At 50.3% G+C, this 19,514-nt stretch overlaps 10 protein-coding genes across 10 annotated transcripts; 5 read left to right on the top strand and 5 right to left on the bottom strand.

Moving 5' to 3' along the window:
• Positions 1 to 55: 55 nt before the first annotated feature.
• On the top strand, positions 56 to 1,686 carry N7489_009973 (WW domain-containing protein; the record flags this gene model as incomplete). The annotated part of the gene is made up of 4 exons (XM_056715722.1): positions 56 to 123; positions 185 to 455; positions 492 to 641; positions 703 to 1,686. 4 exons carry the CDS (start codon positions 56 to 58, stop codon positions 1,684 to 1,686), a joined length of 1,473 nt encoding a protein of 490 aa, XP_056563344.1.
• Positions 1,687 to 2,337: 651 nt separating this feature from the next.
• On the top strand, positions 2,338 to 2,972 carry N7489_009974 (uncharacterized protein; the record flags this gene model as incomplete). Its single annotated transcript, XM_056715723.1, has 3 exons — positions 2,338 to 2,373; positions 2,507 to 2,576; positions 2,716 to 2,972. 3 exons carry the CDS (start codon positions 2,338 to 2,340, stop codon positions 2,970 to 2,972), a joined length of 363 nt encoding a protein of 120 aa, XP_056563345.1.
• Positions 2,973 to 3,620: 648 nt separating this feature from the next.
• On the bottom strand, positions 3,621 to 3,962 carry N7489_009975 (uncharacterized protein; the record flags this gene model as incomplete). The annotated part of the gene is made up of 1 exon (XM_056715724.1): positions 3,621 to 3,962. One exon carries the CDS (start codon positions 3,960 to 3,962, stop codon positions 3,621 to 3,623), a length of 342 nt encoding a protein of 113 aa, XP_056563346.1.
• Positions 3,963 to 4,457: 495 nt separating this feature from the next.
• Positions 4,458 to 5,510, top strand: N7489_009976 (uncharacterized protein; the record flags this gene model as incomplete). Its single annotated transcript, XM_056715725.1, has 4 exons — positions 4,458 to 4,496; positions 4,736 to 4,808; positions 5,122 to 5,392; positions 5,456 to 5,510. The coding sequence occupies 4 exons, from the start codon at positions 4,458 to 4,460 to the stop codon at positions 5,508 to 5,510; spliced, it is 438 nt and encodes a 145-aa protein (XP_056563347.1).
• A 657-nt stretch (positions 5,511 to 6,167) lies between these two features.
• On the bottom strand, positions 6,168 to 7,190 carry N7489_009977 (uncharacterized protein; the record flags this gene model as incomplete). Its single annotated transcript, XM_056715726.1, has 3 exons — positions 6,168 to 6,691; positions 6,761 to 6,827; positions 7,152 to 7,190. 3 exons carry the CDS (start codon positions 7,188 to 7,190, stop codon positions 6,168 to 6,170), a joined length of 630 nt encoding a protein of 209 aa, XP_056563348.1.
• A 960-nt stretch (positions 7,191 to 8,150) lies between these two features.
• Positions 8,151 to 9,113, bottom strand: N7489_009978 (uncharacterized protein; the record flags this gene model as incomplete). The annotated part of the gene is made up of 1 exon (XM_056715727.1): positions 8,151 to 9,113. One exon carries the CDS (start codon positions 9,111 to 9,113, stop codon positions 8,151 to 8,153), a length of 963 nt encoding a protein of 320 aa, XP_056563349.1.
• Positions 9,114 to 10,335: 1,222 nt separating this feature from the next.
• On the bottom strand, positions 10,336 to 12,816 carry N7489_009979 (uncharacterized protein; the record flags this gene model as incomplete). Its single annotated transcript, XM_056715728.1, has 4 exons — positions 10,336 to 11,883; positions 11,988 to 12,514; positions 12,609 to 12,624; positions 12,712 to 12,816. The coding sequence occupies 4 exons, from the start codon at positions 12,814 to 12,816 to the stop codon at positions 10,336 to 10,338; spliced, it is 2,196 nt and encodes a 731-aa protein (XP_056563350.1).
• A 1,123-nt stretch (positions 12,817 to 13,939) lies between these two features.
• On the top strand, positions 13,940 to 15,691 carry N7489_009980 (uncharacterized protein; the record flags this gene model as incomplete). The annotated part of the gene is made up of 4 exons (XM_056715729.1): positions 13,940 to 14,188; positions 14,264 to 14,758; positions 14,817 to 15,493; positions 15,559 to 15,691. 4 exons carry the CDS (start codon positions 13,940 to 13,942, stop codon positions 15,689 to 15,691), a joined length of 1,554 nt encoding a protein of 517 aa, XP_056563351.1.
• A 1,197-nt stretch (positions 15,692 to 16,888) lies between these two features.
• Positions 16,889 to 18,014, bottom strand: N7489_009981 (fumarylacetoacetate hydrolase family protein; the record flags this gene model as incomplete). The annotated part of the gene is made up of 5 exons (XM_056715730.1): positions 16,889 to 17,096; positions 17,170 to 17,266; positions 17,325 to 17,640; positions 17,701 to 17,939; positions 17,987 to 18,014. The coding sequence occupies 5 exons, from the start codon at positions 18,012 to 18,014 to the stop codon at positions 16,889 to 16,891; spliced, it is 888 nt and encodes a 295-aa protein (XP_056563352.1).
• Positions 18,015 to 18,256: 242 nt separating this feature from the next.
• On the top strand, positions 18,257 to 18,731 carry N7489_009982 (uncharacterized protein; the record flags this gene model as incomplete). Its single annotated transcript, XM_056715731.1, has 3 exons — positions 18,257 to 18,389; positions 18,444 to 18,493; positions 18,558 to 18,731. 3 exons carry the CDS (start codon positions 18,257 to 18,259, stop codon positions 18,729 to 18,731), a joined length of 357 nt encoding a protein of 118 aa, XP_056563353.1.
• Between the last annotated feature and the right edge of the window lie 783 nt (positions 18,732 to 19,514).

Genomic DNA, 19,514 nt, shown 5'->3' on the forward strand with positions numbered 1-19,514 from the left:
TCCTCTACTCTTCCTTTCGACATTCTGACATCGGCTGGATCCTGTTAGGTCCGAGATGGCGCCTGAGGCCCCTGCGGACACCGCAGGCCCATCCTCCCCGCCACCACAACTCCCAGAAGGGTGGTAAGTCAACACCGAGAACCAAAGGACATACTCGCTGTATTCTAATAATAACATTGGACAGGCTCCCTCAGTGGGAAGGTGTCGGACGGAAATGGTATTACGTACAGCGGACGACCGGGAAGTCGCAATGGGAGGTCCCAACCGAACCGGTCGTCCTGACCCCGTCAACAACACCGACGCCGATGGGAGTGGGCCCAACGCAAGAGCCGAGATCGCATCCGACAAGCAACAGTACTCGAGAGCTGGAGTCCGTGGACACAACGGCAGGCGGGACGTACTCTGCGGCGGACAGTGCGAGAATTTCCGTAGGGAATCGCGCTCATTATGTCTGCGTAAGCATTGCAAGAATGGCACTGATGGTAGGATAGAGCTCCCTTGACTCCCAGATATACGGGCAGTCGGACAATCCAACTTATGGGTCTTCCGGGGTACCGGGTTGGTATTCGAGTCAAACCGGTCAACACTTGCTCGGCGGATATCAGCAGCAGCTCGCTGCAAACGCAACCGGATATGGGCAGGTATGTTTAAATGTTCGAGTCCGACAGATATTGATCCGTCATGATGCTTATCCGTATCCAGAATTCGTTGCAACACGGCCCTGTTGGACGAATGAATGGTGTTCAGCAAGCATTCTATGCAAGCCAGACACATCCGGGGTATCAAATGACAGGTCCACACCACATGGGCCAAAACATCTCCTCATCAGCATGGGGTAATAATCCAGGTACCTATCAGGGACACCAAAGCGGTTACAACATGGCGCAACATGCACAATCCTTCCAAGGATTTTCTGCTGATCCTGCTGGATTACGTAACCACCACCAGCCAGCATCGTGGACAATAACTAGCAACTCGCAGGGCCAAATGGCAAGGCCAATGGAAGGAGCTTCCGATTCTCAGTCACCGTGGCAATTGGAATCGCAAGGCCATTTTAACGCCTCTGGTGAGGCTGCCCCGGTGAACCTACACCCATCGACCATGTCTAAGCCCTTCTTTGGGTCTTACTCGTCCAGCCAGCATGGGGAACCGTCTCCGGAAGAATTCTCTCGCCGCGTCTCGAACCCTTCTCTTGTCCAGGAAGGGCAACACTACCAAACTGCCGCGGAGGGTTTCCCCAACCATTCACCCCACTCCATGGTTGAGCAAGGTAGATTCGGACAAAGCCAGCCGGACCCGCGTTCCCATTCGCAACATGCTCCCACAGACCCTGCCTTGCAGGGATTCTCACCGCTGCAGCATGTACAGAGCCAATATCAACAGCAGCACATGATAGGAAAACAGTCAGGACCGTACCAAGCAAATTTTGCCCAAGGCCATCAGCAATATCACAACCCAATGACGCAAGTCAATGCCAACCAATATGTTTCGCAACATCAATTTGGTCCTAGCGATGGCTCGACAGGGTTTTCTGAAATAGGGCACGCTCACCAAGCGCCTTACCACCAGTCGAGTCATTATCCCGAGCATCTCGGACATTCACTGGGGGAGGCAGGAAAAGATTCTGGGTCGCGTTTTGTCAGTGGGCCATGGACCTCGGCACCACCTTCTGCTGGACAGTTGTAGGCACCAAGGTGCTGTTTATGTCCATCATTGTGGTGGACGGGAACACAGGGTATGATTTCTTTTCTGAGCGGCTTTATGGACATGTTTATCTTCTGCGTTGTTTGTGCTTCAGTATAGATTCCCGGGTTAATATAACTCGTTACTTGCATTGAGTTTTGTGCCAAATTATATTCGGTCTAGCTAGCACAGCTCCCTGTGCCAGAACGCATCACAGCTCTATGCAGTACCAAAAAACGGGCGTTAGGGAGATTCTTGGGTCCGGATGTATGATGCACAGAAGATCAGAACATCACATCATCCACCCACCGTGACATCGACACAAAGGCAGTAGTGATCAGACGACTAGGATTGAGTTCTCTATGAACAATCAGGAGCTGGCTAATATAGCAAGATGGAGCCTGACCAACTAGGCATCCGCCTGTGCTGTCTGTCACAACAAGTAGCATGAGCTTCGAGACGTGAATCTGATTGTGAAGTTCCAGTGGACAATGCCCTTCGTCCTCACGTAGACGGAATCTCACAGAAAACCTGGTCAGATATTTTCAGCGTTCTGCCTATTTCCTCTCCCATATCTCGTTCTTTCCATAACATCCCCGTTATTTTCACATCCCCCAACCATCCCCTTTCAACTCTACCACCATTTTCAAGACAATGGCTTCTACCTGGGACCATGAGAGAGACAAGCAGGTAAGCAGACTCATTTTCACTGACATCCCGGCGACAACACCGGGAATACGAGTTCTCGGACTTTTCTTACCCAAGCTGGCTCTCTGTTGCTCGTACTGCCAGGTCTTGGGATCAATGACTGATGATTTGGTAGTTGCTTGTGGCCATACTGGCCGTCCATTCCCCGCTGGACTTTGCCGCTATTGCTAAAGCGATGGGACAAGGTGAGTAAAATAATTGAGAGCTATCTGTCAAGGCTGTCACGTCTATGATTCCTACGTGTACCTTTTGCCGTTCCATGAACTTCTTCACCCTAAACTGTCAAGACACTATCATTACATGAACTCAACTAACAAAATATAGGCGACAGCACTGCTGCTGTGAGACAGCACGCCCACGCTCTGAAAGCCCGCCAAGAGGGAATCTCTAAGCAATCTCCTAACAAGGACAAGACCGACAAGCCCGACAAGCCCGCAGGCCGTGCCCGGAAGGTTACCAAACCCGCCACTAAGCGCAAGACCGCCTCGACCACCAACCCTGAGAAAGATTCGGTTGTTGAGGGTCAGAATGGCGATGGAGAGGATCCCTGCCCCAGTCCCACTAAGCAGCGCAAGCTCTAGGGGCCGCTTCTTCGACCTGGTATTGGTTGGGAGATGATGATCGTGATTCTGACATCCATGGGGTGGTTTCTGCGGCATAACGAGAGAAGAGATCGCTTGGCCTTTAGTCTAGGTCTCGGGTTCCTTGTTCTCCACGCGGTATTCTTGAACCGAAATACAGCAGATTGATCGTGAACTTCCCTTTCCCAGAAGAACGTAGATTCCGTTCATCACACTATTTCCCTCGGCCCTTCTTAATGTAGAGTGGGCTAAGTATCTACATAAAATCTGGCGGTTACGATGTGTGTTGCCCAGGCGGTGCATCCCCAACTGCCGAAGGGGATCTGGACATGCTTTGCAGGCGCCACTCCGTCACATAGCAACAGTAGAAACAAAAGTTTATGTAACACGTTAATATTGCCGGATAAGTTGATGCACCTATGGACACTACACTATTGTGATTGAGAATACTGGAAGCTCTTTTATAAGTAAATAGACTCCCCATGTGTTCAACTGTTCACATCTAGCCCTAGGTTGTTCGTCTGATCAACCAGCGTGTTATTGCATCTGCTCTTAACATCCAATGCGTCCCTTTGGTCTTGTTTCTATGGCAGCATCATTCTGGAAGATCTACTACACAGCTGAATGGCTTTATGATCCTGTATTATATCAGAAAGTCTTACTAGTATAGTCATCGTCGTTCTTGTCGTCGTTCTGGTCTTGGTCGTTTCTTGGTCGTTTCTTGGTCGTTTCTTGGTCGTTAGTTGGTCGTTGGTTGGTCGCTAGTTGGTCGTCGTCCTTTTCGTCGTCGTCCTTTTCGTCGTCGTGGTCTTGGTCGTTCTTGGTCGTTCTTGGTCGTGCTTGGTCGTGCTTGGTCGTGCTTGGTCGTGCTTGGTCGTTGTTGGTCGTTGTTGGTCGTTCTTGGTCGTTGTTGGTCGTTGTTGGTCGTTGTTGGTCGTTGTTGGTCGTTGTTGGTCGTTCTTGGTCGTTTGTTGGTCGTTTGTTGGTCATTTGTTGGTCGTTGGTTGGTCGTAGTTGGTCGCTGTTTGGTCGTCGTCCTTGTTGTCCTCGTGCTGATAGTGGTGGTAGTGATAGTGGTGCGTTTCGTCGTATATATTGAGAAGATATGGAGTACTTAGTATTTAAATACTCACAACAAAGTACCACCGCCTATCCTATAGTGACGATAAAGCAAAGTTAAAAGGGGAAAGCAACTTGTTTGTGCCCTAGATAGCGACCCTCAAACGTCTGTATCTCGTCCGTCCCGTCCCCAACCTCTCCCATCCTCAACCTCTCACTTCACCGTTTGTTCCCACGCTGCTCTTGACCAAAGCATCTCTGCACTTCCATACCACATCGACTTTAAAGTATCGAACGAACAAGGTGTGTTTATCTATAGTTCTGGTGAATGCTTCTGGAGAAGTATATACTTCTACGAGCGTTTTCACGTCACTTCTGTATCAACCGCTGATATCGTTTGCCATAGCCCGCGTGACGACCCTAACAATGACGAAAATCACCTGGAACGAGAAGGCTGATGCCAAGGTACGTCTGGACCTCCCTCTATGCGATCGACTTTTTGGTGTCCCGGTATTCCTTTCGTTTGTTCCTATCTTAAATAACATTGGTGGTTGCGCTGAGTGTCTGGCTTATAACGGGAAAGTGACGGGAAAGTGACGGGCAGGTCTATGGTGACCGCTAATGGCTTTGATATCCCACTTGTTCCCAAGATTGGCCCAGACTATCTTTGATTTGTTTCAATTACTAACCATTTATTCACTTAGTTGCTGGCTGGTATACTTGCCATCAGCCCCAACCCCATTGATTTCAATGCTCTCGCAGCCTACATGGGTGATGGTAAGTACTAACTCCGCTTGCCCCTGAATCATGGAGTATAACACCAATCCTTTATGTTGCGAGCTATTTGCCTGCAGTACTCACATGCGAATAAATTACGGTGGCCCTCTCACTCATCCGGTATTTTCTTTGTTGGTGGTTTACGCTGAACCATGTGCCTACCTTGCACTATGCATGCTCATACCCCATCAATTTCCACCCATTGACTGTCTCTCGTGCACAATCTGCCCTGAAAATCCGGTCTCGATTCCTCCTACCGTCATCCCCGCCTATCTCAGGCTTTTGTATGCACTATGCTAAACCAATTCTATAGGAGTCACCGTCTCTGCCATCCGCCACCGTATCAGTCGTCTTCGGGCTAAGGCCACCGAGTTGAATGACGAAGGTGCCTCGTCTACCCCTGCTTCACCCACGGCCAAGCGCAAGCGCAGTACCCCCAAGAAGTCTGCAAAGGGCGCTGCTGCCCAGTCCAAGGGAGCTGATACCGAGTCTGGTGGAGAAGACCCGGCTCCTAAGGACGAGGGCACCGATGCTAAGGAGGCGAAGAACAAGAAGCTCAAGACGAAGCACAAGGATACTGAGGAGTAAGTTCCTGCCAATTTTCAGGATGCGGATGAAATTGAGACAGCTAATTCTGTTTGATCCAGCGATCCCTTCCTTGACTCCAGCTTGTCCAAGGAGAAAGATACCTCTGACATCTAAGCGCCATCGCCGTGCTCTTGACTTCCCCACAGCGGAGCCATAGTGCGTTGGCATGGTGAGGTGTCAATTCTCTGATGGTTTTCGGATGATCTGGGGAAGCTTTCGGAATTTTTACGGAATTTTACAACTGGGAGGAACACATACTGGAACACATACTGGGACACATAAGGGAACAATCTACAAAGGGTTATTTATCAGATGGACATACAACGGATAGCATGAGCTCGTCTAGTCGGGTCTCCTTGCTCACAATACATACTAGTTCCCGATCCCACCAGGTTTCCCTTTTACTTGTGCGCAAGCATAAAACAAAGCTCGACAAGAGGTGTCGACTGTCATTCAGCTATGTATTTTCGGTGCAATCCAGACAAATGGGCACCATTTTTCTTTTTAATTTTTTTGGGATTTTTGGATCTTTCTCATCACCTCACGGTGGAAACAAAGGCAATTTCTCATCCCCTATTTCTTTTTTTCTTTTCCTCCTTTTCTCAGGATGACCGGGCCACACATCAGTTGGGGAAGCAACAAACTTGAATCACCCAACAACAAAACAAGGCCATCCAACAACAAACGCAAATTTGAATATCGATCATGGGGGCTCAAGACCCCCAAGCTTCAAGCGACTGACATGAGTTGTCTTCGCGAATGGCAGTCGAGCTACTGGCGAACCATGTCAAGGTCCGACTCAGTCTCGAAGTCATTGTATTCGGTCCATTCAGGGTCAGTCTTTCCGTCCTCGGCATCAGCTAGGTCTGCACCGATCTGCTCGTGACGAAGGGGGTCGATGGCGCCAGAGCCAGACTTTCCGTTCTCAGCATCAGCTGGCTGCTCATAGAACTGCCCGCGAAGACGGGGGTCGATGAGGTCGAGGTCGAGGTCGGTTTCGGTCTGAAGAGCAACCTCGGGAAGAAGCTCGTTGAGTTCGGCAGCCGGATCTTCCTCTTCCTTGACACGGACTTCATCTTCATGGACGGGGCCATCCTGTGCAACGCGCTTGCGCTTGCGCGAAGGGCCGGCAGAAGTAGGAGTCTCGTTGGTCTTCTTGCGGGGGCCACGCTTCTTCGGAGTGGACGGGCTAGAGACACCAGCGAAGGGGGCAGTGCCGGTGCGAACGATCTCCTTTATTCTGTTGATGCGTTCTTTGAGGGCACGAGGTGTCGGTCTGTTTTCTTCGGCGCCAGCTGAGAGGATGTTAGAATGTCCATGTGTCCATTTTTGGGATGGTCACTCGTGCGGGACTGATAACTTACGCCAAGCCGATGCGACCTTGTTCATGTCGAGAGCGAGGTCATGGGTCTCGATGATCTTGGCCAGGAGCTGAATGTTCGTCAGTCACAACTGTCATTGTTATATTTTTGCGTGACCCATTAACATCGGCGAGTCATTGAGGTTTCGGCCGACTTGGAGTTATACATACACAGATCCTGCACGTGAATGTGAAGGATCCTGCATGTAAACGTGAAGACATGATGGCGACCTTATGACAGTTTGAGATGATCAAATCAAAACTGAATCTGAAAGGCACTTGGGTGTGTGATGGAAGAAAGTGAACCTCCTCTCAGGTTTTTTTCCGCCAGACATAGTACAAAATCCAAGGCCAATTGAAAAGGGAAATGAGATCAGAGTAAAGTAAAGACTCACAGTTTGGTCAGCGAAGGCATCCCACTTGACTTTACCCATTTTGACGGAGCAAACAATGTAAACTGCGTGTGGTAGATGATATGAGAGGATGAATGTAAACTTCGTATGATTCCGTATGCGGAGGAGCAGTGTGAAGTGACGCAAGTGACGAGGAAGAAAGAGGAAAAGAAGAGATCAAGTCAAACAATTTAAAGCATTCAGGATTCACCTACGCAGATAATTAGGATTAGTCGTCGCTTAGTCGTTATATCGTTATTTTCCATGTAGGGCCCCACGATCCCAGGAGAGCATGTGCCATGTCCTTTCAATGTCAGGTAGCCCTAAATGCTCCAATGCTCCCCGTAACCCATAGCATCCCCGACACTCCAAGGCCCTCGTGAACCCAGGACATTCCCTGACAGCGCCCCGTCTCGAAGAACCCCCAGCCAACCAGCCAAGCCCAATACTCATTGGCTTTTATCGAGACCTCGTCTCTCGGAATCCGGTACCAACGGTGGCAGGGGGTGTATGAGGTCAAGGACCTCCCAGAACTCGACCTCCATCGCCCTACCCTACACCGCTGGCTCGCACTATAGTGGCTCATTTCCCATCAAAATAGACATAGAATGTTTGTCTCATTTGGGGCATCGATTGAGGAAGGGGAAGGGCACCTGGGCAAGTACATAGGCGTTACTAAGTATTGTTGGAAATGGATAAAATACGGCATTATTCCACTTCACCAACACAAAAACCACGGTTAATGTATGATAAAAAAAATAAAAATATGTTACAATATAGAATTATTGAGAGAATAGGGTCCAAACTTGGTCAGTTTTGGTGGGAAAATAGGGAGCCCTGGAGTGGGAACATACTTAGTAACAGGGTCTGTATGTAGGAGGGTATTAAAGCAGCAAACAATTTCATCCCCAGTTCCTCAATCGCATCACTCTGATCTGTGAGCGACATTCATATGCGAGTTCACCATATTTCAGTCATTCCTCCGGACAGTTCTGGATCCGTTCATTTTGCAACACGCCTCCTTTTGATTCGAGTTGGGGCCAATGGTAAGTCATCTTGCTCAGATAAGTGTGGCGACGCAAGAAGGCCGGTGCTGACTTTACTCTTTCCATGCTTAGATATTGCTGAATCACGAGCGTGATTCTCAGATCCATTCTCCACTGACCTGTGGATACGGCTGAATTCATGTGGCTTTCGTGTGCTCAGATGACTGGGCTGCACATCTTCATAGACTGGTGAGCCAGACAAAGGATGGGTGCCAGGCCCGACTACTGCATTGGAGGAAGAGGCCAGCTGCTGATGCAACCGTTTAGAGATGCTTTTGGCACGGCTCGTTGTTGAAGAAGATCGGCAACGGTACCCAGGCTGCGATACACGGGCGGGCGATCTTGATCGGGGGCGGGCTTGAGCCATGCGAGTGGACCTGACACTCTTACTGGTGCCTGGGCTTGGGTCTGTGGCGCCTGGGGACCAACTGCGCTGCAGCCAGTCGCCAACACCGGGGCTTTTTTCAAGTTCAGACAACTTCAGGGTGGTCGAATCCCGCTGGTGTTTAATTGATGGCAGCATAGGTTGTTGTTCGCTGTCACGTGGATCCTCCTGAGAGGGGGATTCACGGGCAACATCTTGATGACTAGGCTCAAGTTCCGAATCCTCAGCCACGAGGTCGCTAGCATCCAACCGATGTTCGATTTCTAAGGACTTTTGACTCCAACCAGCAGCCCGCCGCTTCACAGACAACCATGAGTACTCACGACCGGTCTGCTCGCGAAACTGCGACGCGAGATTCACCCAGAACCCTTTCGCTGGCAGCTCACCATCTGGCACAGAGCGCAATTTTTGTTGATAGAGCCTCTTCAGAACGTTCTCTTGCGCAAGGGTAAGCTTCTTGCCACGGCCTGTGCTGGGGCGGTGATCGATTACTATATCGCTGAGTTTGGTCCCACGGGCTGATGCAAGATCCATTCTGGGAATCGCTGGAGCCGATGCCGGGTTGTGGTGTCTTAGGTCTGACTGACGATCATCTGGTCTTGTTGGGCATGGGGACGCCACGCTGCCACCGGGTTGAACCACTCGGCTTGTATGTGGATGGATATCACAGGGCTGGACCCACAGATCAAGGAGATTAAGAATGTCAGTGGCTAGACTAACCTTAAGGAGCGTAAATGACACTGGAAGTGGGTCGGAAAGGTCCGGGGCGCGTCGAGGCGCGTTTATCCCTCGTTTTGGGCCCTGACACGTGATTGTCAGAAATCGCCGGGCGATTAATGTGAATTACGAGATTCGGTCTTTTTGCGTGTATACATCCATGGATGCATATTGCTTTCATTCAGTCAGATATTTGGTCACATCTACTACAGCATCCTTGCCTTAGAATTCGGGCGCAATACACTTCTACGTGAATCAGTGAGTCAACATCGCCAGTGAGAATCAGGGTAAATAAACAATAGATACAGGGATTATTTGACATTCTAACCAGCGTTTCAAAACACCTGGTAGGATTAACTTGTCTAGAATCACCCGGTACATCACAAATTAGGGCACAGTAGCTGCACAAAGGCAACCGCGCATGAAAGGCAGAGCACGTGAACCACGTGGTCACAACCCTACATCAACGACATCGGGACCGTCCTTTACGATTTGTCCGAAGTCCATCAAGTAACTATTTATAGGTACATACTGTTGGCTATTACGCAAGACCAGTGACAGAAGAATTAGCAATCGCGCCAGGAGGTGGCTTAGTGCTGTCAGCAGTTCCATCTGGGATAATCTCGGGCATATTCCCTCTCATGACGAGTGTTGCCATTCATTTTAGATGTTGACTGGCGAGGTAATTGGATTTATACCTGGAGATGGGGATAACTCAATGATTTTAGGGAGAGCACAACCAAAGTCAACACATGATGCAGCAGAGTTCGCAAAATACTCGAGAGCTTCTGCACAAAATGTGACAGGTTCGTTGACTACATGGACAATAGGTGAACAAACTGACAGCCACAACCTAGAACTTTCTTCAATTTGGTATTCGAATTCGACGTGAAGGGTATATAGATATATATGAACGTTTGGAACATCCCCGCGTCACCCAATAAGCATTCACCGAGACACCTCCACCAACGCCAAACACGAGCGAATTTCCATGTAAATCAGCATTCATCAATTCGGGGATCGAGTCCGGCAGGATCGCCTAATGACAGAGCTGAATCCATTGCGCAATAATATCCTCCATGTCATGTGCAATACCCCACTGAGAAGATAAGCACCGGAAAAGCTTTTGCATTGAGTTGAGCTCATAAAGCAGGTTCCTGGCAGAACCACCAATAGGAAGCGGAAGCGAGGAAGCCCCATTTCCGTCCTCGACAAAACGCTTTGTCTCTGAGCCAGATCGAGGCCGGATATCCTCGTGGCCCAGGTTGAGATCCGCATGGGACAGCAAAGCGTCTTGCCAAACGGTGTTACGAGGCAAATTCACAGTAGCGACTCCTGCAAGTGAAAAGACAACGAATATGGTTGCCGCTGCGAATAGTGAGCTGGGCATGTGAACGGCGTGCGCGCGACCCCGTGGTAATTGCTCTACGATGTCTTGGATGGCGACTGCGTGGAGGACGGCCCGCCGCGCGTCTTCTGAATTCGCCCATTTGACTAGATCGAAGCCCGGACGGACGGTTCCGCATCCACCAGAGACGTGCTGGACAATGTTGTAGCGCGAGCAGACATGGCGAGAGAGGGCGGTAGAGTTGATCGTTGTATCTAGGCAGACTGTGTGCCAGCGCAGGAGAATCTCGAGTCTCTCTGCTGCAGTAAAGTGGATGCTCATGGATATTGTCTCATGAACTTGAGCTAGGGCTCGCCGGACGTCTGATTGGCTAGGAACTCCCACGGCTAATTCGTTGTCATCAGAGTCGGAGGTTAGAGACTGGAGCCCTTCCAGCACCACACGCAGTGAGAAGGCGGAGAAACGGTTCTCTAGAGTGCGGAAGTTCCCGACCGGTGGGAAGAGTGAGCGGAAAATCGTTCTGAATGAGGATTGATCCGGCTTTTGTGCGTGCATATGAGCCAACCATTCATCGGCAGTGCTAGCATCAAAGGCTTCCTCGCTACTTGGGAGGCTAAGTGGGTTTGCCACATGGCGACAAGAGGCACCATCACTCGACGTTTGAGCCACAAGCCCGTCCAGGACATAGTAGGCTAGCAGAGAGCGTTGCTGGATCTCCCGCGCAGACCAGATTCGCCATTGGTGTTCTTTTTCTGCAGCGGGGGCATCGACCGAGGGGAGGTTGTCCAGTGAGTATGGCTCGCTATCATACATGCCGCAGTGCCTTGCCCATAAGAAGCCAAGCGGGTGGAATACCTGACTAGTGGTTCGAATTGCCCGGTTCTTTGATAGCGCCCCATAGATCTGGCCCAGCAAGGCTGTGATCATCAGCTGAACTCCCTTGCATGCATCATATGGGCCATTATGCGTGATCATTGACTGCCATGAAGTCGAAAGTGCGGTATGCGCTAGGCGCCACAGGGCTTCGCCCTTTGCAACCGAGACCTTGGGGCCTAGGTACAAAGAGCCGATAGCAATGGCATTAAGGAGGAGAGCATGCGTGCATTCGCGGAAAACAAAAGTTGCACGATGCAAGATTGGGAATGTGGGGATGAAGCGAACGAAGAACATATGGAGACATTCATCGAGGAATACTGAGGTGATGGATGTAGCTTTCACGGCGGCGGTAACACTGGATGACTACGAAAATAGAACGTCAGTTTCGATCGATCTCGGTTCGACCAGTGTCTTGACCGAGGTTTTTAACAACCCACTCGTCTGACAAAATGCAACACTCAACTCACCGAGCTCGTTACCATCTCTGTGACATCTTGCACTGCCTGGTGACCTCCACCGGACGGTATTGCCCCGACAGTAGACCTATGGTCATCAAATAAATTCGGAGACCCGAAGCTCATACCATTCATATCCTGCACAACAGGTGGAAACGGCAAGGTACCAAGCGGCATCTGCCACTGGTCTGTCGTATCCGAGGACATCAAGCTTTGGAACAAGTCTTCCGAATCAGGCCAGACCAGCTCAAAGTCCAACTCCGAGGCAACATCATGCATACTTCCATGGTCTCCGAGATGGTACTCGTCCCATGAGTGACTTGTTGCTGAAGTTGACGCCGGATCAGCTGTGGAAGCACTTGTCGTATCCCAAGAAGGGAGAGAATTCAAAGAGGTAGGATGTGGCGGCAAGTGAACCTCCGAAGAGCCGTTCTTTGCATTTATAGCACGAGTATGCAGCTTTTCATGGCGAGTAAGAGCATCCTGTCTGGCAAAGGGCCTTCGACACTCTTTACAGACATATGGTTTAGATCCCGTATCTAAGTCTTCTGGTCAGCTGGGTGGATATTTCCTTTTGGAACTTGTTCAGAGTCAACAAGAAAAGGACTGGAGGATCTGAAAATCAGAACATACGGCAACGCTCATGTCTCTATGGAGTCCGTTAGTCTATCTCGTATCACTTGGTGGTCCCTCCTTCGTGGGAAAGTTGGATTTGAAGCCTTGGGAGTCTACTCACCCTCAAGTGTTCGGTCTTGGAGAATGCTTTGTGACATACTCGGCAGACCAGTTTCTTGCCTCCTGACACCGCAGGCGGTGCCGTCATTATCCCCATTGACGCCATTTTGTCGATGAGAAAGAATAGCTAAGGGTATATTGTGGGGAGGAAATTGTGGGGTGTGGGACTGCTTATGCGATCACGGAAATATATTTTGCCAGCAAAGGGATTGAGACATCTTGAAGACCATGTACATACAGAAACGAATCTACAGGTTCGAATGCATATTTGCTTTACAAAATATGTGAACAAAGAGAAACCACTGCGGACGATGTATACGGTCCAGCAAATAAAAGAGGTGTTCGAATTCAAGTCAACAGCGTTCAAGCGGAAACAAGGCGTCGTGGCAATACAGCCAAGGAAGTGTGATTACTATGGTCTTCTTCCCGATTCTCTCCCCAACACTGCTCTGGCCGAGTCCAATATAATGCGTCGCAGGTTTGCGCGGCTTGCATGCAGCATCGAAATGCCGTCCGATTGAGAATTCCTCAGGGTGAACGGTGAATTCAGCGAAAATAAATAGCTTGATCCCAGGGAAATTGCGCCAAGACGCCAATGTAGAGAGGCTTTCGGTACTTGGCTCGGGATGGAAGCCGTACTGTATAGGAAAAGCTTCATCGGCTAGCCGTGGTCAAGTGCCATGGCGATGCCTTTTACATCACTCCATGACAGCGACTTATTTAGCGGCATCCTGACTCGCTGGTACCGATGCTTTCTAATCAGAAACCGTGGACTGCCTCCGCATTTCTCTCCATGATGACCCCATTTTCTGTCCATTTCCTCCCCGAAGGACCCGCAACGGAGCCGAGAACCCCGGAGAATACCAACCCCAGGCGCAGGGGAGATCCGACTGGGCGAACGCTGCGTGATTAGTGCCTTGGTTATCCACATTATGCACACCCAGGGCATTTTTCACCAGTCCCTCGCTGATTTCGCGTCCCCAGCGGAGCTGCAGAAGCCCCCAGATCTATGGTCATTGTTGTTTGCCCCTGGTGCCCTCAATTGGCTCACCCTGAGATATTATTTTCAGTTTCCAGTTTCCTGTAGTCCTCTCATTCAATACTCCCCACGCTCCCTCCGGCTATTTCAACCACGGTCAACAATACCACGTTGGATCATACATAGAGGGTGATTTTGAGCCTTGGAGTGCTTGTCTGATTCCACTGGTCTCACCGGAAACGCAAGCAATATGGCATCCTTCGAGTTGCAAGCGAACTCGTCTCGGCGAGACGAGGGCGAGGAGGTTCCAGGCACGAAAGCCGACATCGATCTCGTTGAGAGTGCAGGACATGGACGGGCAGCCACGTACGCCGAGTCAATGGCTGCTCGACTGCCAAAAGCACACCGAGACTATTTGATGGAGCGACACGGGACTTTGGAACTTGATCCTGTTCCCGGAATGAGTCCAGCTGACCCTTACAACTGGCCTGAGTGGAAGGTAAGCCAATATTCTTTTCGCTACAAAACAAATGGAGAAGACCCTCGGACAGAAGACTGATGTATCAACGCGCAGAAAATGATTAACCTCATCCTTGTGGCATTCCACGCTTGCATGGGCACATTTACCGCGGCCGGCATTATCCCTGCCTACTCGGACATCTCCAAAGAACTCGGCGTCGGAATGCAAGATGCTAGTTACCTGACCTCTTTGCAAATTGCAATCCTTGGAGGTGCGCCTCTGTTCTGGAAGCCGCTATCGAACCGGTATGGGCGCCGGCCTATCTTCCTCGTCTCTCTGATCTGCAGTCTCGTATGTAACATCGGCTGTGCCAAAAGCACCACATATGCCTCTCTGGCTGCTTGTCGGGCCCTGGTGGCCTTTTTCATTTCGCCTGCCTCCGCTATCGGCAGTGCAGTCGTCATGGAGACGACCTTCAAGAAAGACCGCGCCCGTTACATGGGCGTTTGGACACTGCTGATCACCCTGGGTGTCCCAGTTGGGCCTTTCATCTTCGGCTTCGTCACCTACCGCGTTGGCTACCACTGGATCTACTGGATCCTAGCAATGGTAAGCTCTCATCCCTATTGTAGTTAATAAACCTGTCCATTAGCTGACCAATCCAAAGATCAACGGCGGCCAATTCATCTTGTATCTGTTCTTCGGCCCTGAAACTCTTTATCTGGGCAGCGGCGTCGAGAGCAGGGAGTCAGCGAGGAAGATTGAGTACATGTCACTGCGACGGATCGACCCAACGCCATTCTCATGGTTCGAGTTCGTCCGCCCACTGACAATGGCTCGACACCCCTCGATCCTCCTCCCAGCATGCGCATATGCAATGGTCTTCCTCTTTGGCAACATTCTCGCAACCGTCGAGATTCCCCAACTCCTGGAAAAGAAGTTCGAGCTCAACGCCGAACAGCTAGGGATGCAGTTCCTAGGTGCGATCATAGGCTCCGTAATCGGCGAACAAATGGGCGGCGTGTTGTCAGACTTCTGGATGAACCGGCGTAGTCGACGTATCGGCGGCAAGGCCGAGCCAGAATTCCGCCTGTGGCTCAGCTACTTCGGTTTCGCACTCACCATCATCGGAATGATCGTCTTCCTGGTCTGCACACAGGAATCGCCCAGCGGGCACTGGAATGTCACGCCCATTATTGGCACCGCTATTGGCGCTGTCGGGAACCAGCTTGTCACCACGGTCATGATCACCTATGCCATCGATTGCTTCCCGCAGGAAGCTGGTAACATCGGTGTCTTTATCACCTTTGTCCGACAGATCTGGGGTTTCCTTGGTCCCTTCTGGTATGTTTTCTTCGCGCCCGCCGCCCTCATTTTGTTTTGCAGCGTCGTCGTTAACCTCAGTTTAGGTTTGCTCCCATGTTCGAGACTGTCGGCATTGCTCCCAGCGCGGGTATCGGGTCCGCGCTCGTTGTCGTCGTCAGTGTTATTCCCACCATCTTCCTGCACTGGCGGGGTAAGGTTTGGCGTAGCGAGGAGTAAAGGGACTGGAGGGGAGATCGACTTCGGTTCGGTATTTTATGTTCAGACGTTTTGTGGTTATTGTTTCGCTTTTGACGTTTAGAGCACCGGTGGGTAAGATAGAGCGATCGGGTTCGGGTTCGTATGAGATTCGGCATCGGCATCGGCATCGGCCTCGACCAAGGGCGAGGTTCGAGATTGTATATAAGTTGACACACAAATTGCGTGATTCTCGAAAGAGCTTTGGCAATCAGCGAGGGGGATCTGCTGTCATTATAGAATCGCAGCATAAAAAAGAGTAGTTTAATTCTGCTCACATCACCATCTGTAGAATGTGCATAGAGGCATTAAATTTTGATACCGCCAAGAACAACAATATTGATGCATAGAAAAGAAGAAAACAAGTAAGGGAAAGAATTTTCAATCAACAATAAGTCCAGCAAAAAGGCTTCTCAAAAGACAAGAGCCGGAAATTGTCTTTTAAGAACGGGGACAGCTCGGGACACCGACCCGGTACAGTCCCGTAGCGCTGAAATCGAACCATCGCGGGTCAATGAAGCCCACAGGCCATGTCATGCAATTGATGACTGCCGGGTGAACAGTTCGGCTTGCGCTTCTGGCTAAATATGTCTGATCGGGCACTATAAACGAAATGCAGAAGTGGGAAGGTATTCCTATACCGTTATGCTATAGGCTTCACGTTCCAATTAAGTAGGATCGTCACATTATACCAATAAAAGGAAAACTGTGCTAAGTCTGTAAACGTCAAATACATGGTTTCGACTTACCTATTGACATATTTCTCCCGTTCTCTGAGCACTTTAGCCCTTGTCAGGATCTATAGGGCGATGTGGCGGGAGAGACTTACTCCGCACAGGGAAGAGTTTATACCCGGTTGAGATCTGTGAAAAGCTTCTCTATACGGGCTGTTGACTCGCATTTTTTAAGCATCCCTTGCCTTGTGAGTCGGGCCGGAACTAAATATGCCCAGTCTGGCGGCTTTGGTAGTCGTTAGTGGTTGTGATAGTCGTGTCGTGTATCTAAGGAGACTTGGGAACATATGCATGGATGTGCAAGATTCGCATGGAGTTTACATTATTACAGCAAGCATGCAACATAGCATTTAAGATGTGCCAGAGCAACTGAAAGTCTTATTGAATACATGTAGATAGAGAGCTATTCCCCGAAGGGCCACATTTATCATTTTATATACCGGATTCACGACTGGTGCTCGATCTTGTTGATGAGTGTTCCAATATAGGGCAGCAGCTCGACGGCGAACTCGTCGCCAGCCTTGAAAAATTCTTTTGGGTTCTTAGCTGCACCGACACCAGGCGGAGTGCCAGTCAAGATAATTGTACCAGCAGGCAGGGTGGTGCCTTGAGAGAGGAAGCTAATCAGCTGGGGGACGGTGAAGATCAGGTCACTGCGACGAAATCCGACGTTAGCTGGTGTTATATTCCATATATCAGAAGCAATGCGAAGCAAATCTAACGTACGTTAACGGGCAGTCCTGCATCGCCCTGCCGTTCTTAAGACCGCGGATTTGGAGATTGCTGGCGTCGGGCAAAAGCGCAGCGGAAACAAGAACGGGGCCTATAGATATCGAGTCAGTGCGATCTTTTTGAATGGCATACAGCGTCAATGGACATACCAATCGGGCAAGCGCCGTCAAAGCCCTTTGAAAAGGACCATTGGCTCTGATTCATTTGGGAAGTACGGCTGGAAACATCATTCGCAGCTGTGTAGCCAAGGACGTAGTCGAGGGCCTCGGACTCGGGCACATCCTTAGCATCACGGCCAATGACAATAACCATCTCAGATTCATAGTCGCCAGTGTTATCCTGCTGCGTAATCTTAGGCAGAACTGTTGGCGCAGGCCAAGGATCTGCCAGAGAGCTAGCCGGCTTCATGAACAGTGTCGGGACATCGGGGATCGGGAGCGCCATCTCCTTAGCGTGAGAGGCATACTACAGTGCGCATTAGCAATTTATTTCCTTTGGACGTTCCTCTCCTCAATTGAAACATACGTTCAAGCCAATACAGCGAATAGTTCCAACCTCGCTTTGCGCCAAAGGGGACAGAATGCGCGCGATGGTCTCCGTCGCATCAGTCACTTGGCCAGGGTTCAGAACCGAAGTGCCGGAGAACGGGCGCACCGCAACCTCCTTGCCCTGGTAAAGAGCCAATCCGACATCTAATTGGAGATCGACTGGCTCTCCAATTAGAACCTTGGCGGGGTTCGACTTGGGGACAAAGCGCACCAGGCCTATTTTTTGTCAGTCTGGGATCCGGTGTCAATTTGAGAGTCCTTACGCGAGAAGGTAGATGCGATTTTAGACATGACGGTGTTAATTGGAGAATAAAAAAGGAGGATACAAGTAGATTAAAGCAGAGCTCCATATATAATAAGGGCTATCGTGACCGATAGCGGACTTTGTCTGCCCCGACGCTGGATAAGCCGGAGGGGCAGCCTCCCACAATGTGGGGAAGTGGCGAGCGCGGCCGATTTCAACCTGGAGAATAAAAAGAACAGAACTCCCACGATGGTCGCGTTTTCCTAATTATCCTCAGTTTCCCGTCATCATGTCTGCTCCTAAAGGTCCCTTCCACCTGGTTAGTGTCAACACCGCACCCGAGCGCGCCAAGCGCCTCATCGGCCGCGTCGCCGAGGCTCTGAGCGATCGGTACACTATCATCCACGTCGACAACTGCGAGAGTAAGCATATTGAGCGTCATTGGGGGTGAATTCTGGTTGACAAGTCTTGCATAGAAATCGACGAAGTTGAGGACAAGGTCAAGCAACACAACCCCGAAGTTCTGGTAAGTCTGGCTTCGGGAATTCCGAGCATGCCGAGCGGGAATTCCGCATTAACACGATGAATAGTTCAGCGCCTCTATGTGGTCTGCCGAGGAGGCCCAGCAGATCCATCAGATTGCCCGCTCTGTTCGTCCCGATATCAAGCTTCACGCTATTCCCCAGGGCCTACAGGTCGAGCGTGGCCCCGATGCTATTGTTGAACATCTCCTTGAGAAGGTTCCGGTGCTGCTGGACAGCTAGAAATTGTAAATATGAACATGTATATACCCATGGCTCAATGAACGTTACATAACGGGCCGTTCAAGATGCTGCACTCAGTTTGGTATGTCCGCAGTCATGTGTGCTTGGGGGTAAGGCCCCTTGTCATCTCAAGTATATTTGCCGGTGTTCAAGCAACATAACGTGTACTTCTGAGTCACAGAGAGCATGGTAGAACATAGGGACTTTCTCCGCGGAGGTCGGAGTGGAGTGTTTTCTTGAGACTTGCTTCCCCATATTCCTTTTCCAAGGTCAGGAAGTGAAGACCTGACTTGGACAGAGTCGAAAGTTTAGCGGCTTGTTCAGTATCAGTGTCACTGAATGGTTTTTAAGCAAGTAGAAGAAATGAAATCAGAGCGCTGGTGATTGTAAGAGTCCAACCAGAAACCACGCTCGTCGTTGCTCGTCATGGCAGAAGGCGCTGCCTTTAATTTCTATGCAGAGCCTTTGGTTTGACTTTCTTCTGAATTTACTGATTGTCTCTCTTCTGATCAAAGACGCTCTCAGTTTCCCTCGTGTTGAGGTGAGGTCTGAGGTCAGGTACTTAGGGTAGACAGAGTGCAATAACACTGCGAAAATTCAACCGTGAGTCCCGTGACTGTGTGCCCCTCGGCTGGATTTCATCCTTCATCCTTCATCTCCATGAAGATATTGTGGGCATCAGCCCAAGCAAAGCGAAAGCACTAAATTCGGGGGCGGGGGGGGGTTGACTACTTCCAACTACAAGAGGACTCTGAGTGTTTGGGCGCAGTTATGGTGCTCATA

The sequence above is a fragment of the Penicillium chrysogenum genome (assembly GCF_028827035.1).
Source record: "Penicillium chrysogenum strain IBT 35668 chromosome Unknown utg000005l_segment0_segment0, whole genome shotgun sequence".
In the NCBI taxonomy this organism is placed as follows: Eukaryota; Fungi; Ascomycota; class Eurotiomycetes; order Eurotiales; family Aspergillaceae; genus Penicillium; species Penicillium chrysogenum.